The sequence below is a fragment of the Mesitornis unicolor genome, unplaced genomic scaffold (assembly GCF_000695765.1).
Source record: "Mesitornis unicolor isolate BGI_N332 unplaced genomic scaffold, ASM69576v1 scaffold23707, whole genome shotgun sequence".
Classification (NCBI taxonomy): Eukaryota; Metazoa; Chordata; class Aves; order Mesitornithiformes; family Mesitornithidae; genus Mesitornis; species Mesitornis unicolor.
This window is the reverse complement of record NW_010197391.1, coordinates 42,801-45,271: the sequence shown is the minus strand read 5'-3', so window position 1 is coordinate 45,271 and position 2,471 is coordinate 42,801. Positions and strand designations below refer to the sequence as shown.

Here is a 2,471-nt window from a genome sequence, read left to right as displayed (position 1 = left end):
TGCTGAACCAGGTGGTTTTCTAGATTTAGGACTAGAAGAATATTTGTGATATATAGTATCCCAAATACATTTAGTAAGTGTTGAAAGACTGAAGGTTAAGTTCTACTAAAATAATTTTACCACTCTGCTTTAATTCTGCCCAAAGTGAGCCAATGCATTATACCAGCTTAAAGTACATTCTAGAAAACATTTAATGAAGTTATTTTCAGATAATATCAACAATAAATTCTGAAAACTCAAGGGCTGCTCTTGACAGTCAATAGTAAAATTCAATGACAACCACAGTTTTACTCCGAAGATAAGGGAGGGAGAAATGTAGTTTTTATATCTGTATGAGCTCTATCCAAAACACTGATACAAAGGCTGTGGGTCGAAACTCTTACAGTTAAGGAGGCAACACTTTGTTTCAATAAGAGGTAAAAATTTCTTAAGTAGCAAGCTAAACCAAGAATTTACACACTTACAGATGTGGCAGACGTTGCAATGGCAAAAAGCATTCTTGAACTATAATCGATTGGGCGTGATTGAAATAGGTATATAAGTCTGCAACAAATACATTTGTTTTTAATACAAGTACAGCATAGCTATTGAAATACATTGTATCAATATTCATTCAGATGTAAATAGATTTCACTGTCAAAAAGAGATTAAAGAGAAGAGATTCCAAGGACACAGATAATGAGAAAGCCTTCAGGCAGCTATTCCTAAGCACGCACTTGCATCTGTAAGTTATTGCAAATGGAATTTCATTGCATAAGTATTTGGTGATTCAAAACTTATGTCACCAGAAAGTAAAAATAAGAACATGACAGCGAGTTCTGAATCACGCACAGTGTTAGATTTCTTGTAAAAAAGATAAAGTTAAACTTGCAAGTTAACAATAATTTGCCATATTATATGTAAGACAACACACATACCTTCGGAGTCCTTCATCCTCCTGTACATCTCTAAAAATTTCTTGAGTATTCTTTAAAGAGAGACAAAAATGCAGTTGTGAGTGTTTTCTAAATTGTTTGGATCAACAGCTGGGTCATATATTTGCTTAAACCCCATCTTAAAAGCTGGGCACCCCTGTTAATGCAGCCAAGGAAAGGAATTCTGCTTTAATCAGCCCTTTCGTTCTTTAACTGTACACTTGGCAGTCAGCACCATTCCTCAGCCTGATAACGGGTGTTTTGAAGCAGAGGCAGCGCCTGCTCCCTGCCCTTACTCCCCCAGCTGTGTGCTGCACAGACAGCAGTTAACTCTGTTAGCTAAATTGCATATTTTTCTGATTCTGGAGTCAGATATATTTATGATTCCTTTAACCCCTTTAGGCTGGCTACACAACTTACTGTAGCCCCAAATATAAGATTTTAATCTCTATACAGAGAGAAGGAAAAGCATTTAAAATCGTTCTTCTCTAGAGACAGTGGTGTGCAACAATATTAGAAAGGTATGGAAATTGTTAGTGGTCTGAATTCAGATGGATCTTAAATAGATTCAGGAGTACTAAAGGCAAATTGTGCAAAATAACTGTAGTCTTTTGAACAAGCGATAAAACTGTACATATTTTATGTTATTTGTCATCTTTTTTTCAAAACCAAATCTCCAGTGATGACTTACTTCTGAGGGCATTATACTTGGACACAGCCATTTATCCAGCAGTTTATCCCAGATTTTGTTCATATCCAAACTGTTGATTTCTGCTATCTCCTTAGCTGCCATATGGATATCTACATAAATAGGTAGAGACAATGTATTTACAAAACAGTATTATCTTGCTTAGCATTTTAATAAAGAACTTCTTTTTGCTCCTTTGAAACTAGATTATGGGTACTTACCTGGATAATCTCTGCCAGATGGATTCTGGATTCTTTGGTCTATACTGTGGTGATCGTACAGTAAAACGATAAGATTTGCTGGTTTCCCGATAGACTTTAAATGCTCTCCAGTGTTCAAGTTATATGTTATTAGAACATTTTCTGTTGCTGATCGCATATACTGCATATATAATTTCTTCTGTAGGACTTCTGCTTTTTCATGTGACTCATCCTTTAGCAAAACATCACAGTTTTATATAAAACAACCTCCTTTTACTCAAAAGCACTAGAGAAATCATCTTAACTTTTTATAGTCTAAAACAGTGAACTAGGTAGCAAGATCCGTTCCTCAGATGTGTCTCCACATCTGTATCTACAGGTATTTTTTCCTGTACGCAGACTGTATTAACCATGCTGCTCTAGCAAGAAAATCTGTTTTGGAAAAAATGCTTAAAGGTATGTTGTGAAAACACCAAATAAAGTATGTAGCACTTTGAGGTAAGATGGAGAAGAAAAAAGATTTAATATTAAACCTTGGCTGCTAGATTTAGTTTAATTTTGGCACAATTTTATTCAAAGATGTGACTACGTATCAGAGAACTATTTAGTGTTCATTGTGCCTCAACAACCCCATAGCAAGTTTGATACTTATAAGCAAGGGCGAGATTC

General features: G+C 35.3%; 1 protein-coding gene across 1 annotated transcript in view; it reads right to left on the bottom strand.

Annotated features, from left to right (window-relative positions):
* KNTC1 (kinetochore associated 1) overlaps positions 1–2,471 on the bottom strand; it is a 37,781-nt gene that overhangs the window by 7,437 nt on the left and 27,873 nt on the right. Inside the window, exons 49-52 of the mRNA XM_010188799.1 lie at positions 1,824–2,034; positions 1,606–1,715; positions 918–967; positions 465–543 (exon numbers count right to left, since the gene is read on the bottom strand). Coding sequence (XP_010187101.1) covers positions 465–543; positions 918–967; positions 1,606–1,715; positions 1,824–2,034 — 450 coding nt within the window. The remainder of the gene's footprint in view (positions 1–464; positions 544–917; positions 968–1,605; positions 1,716–1,823; positions 2,035–2,471) is intronic.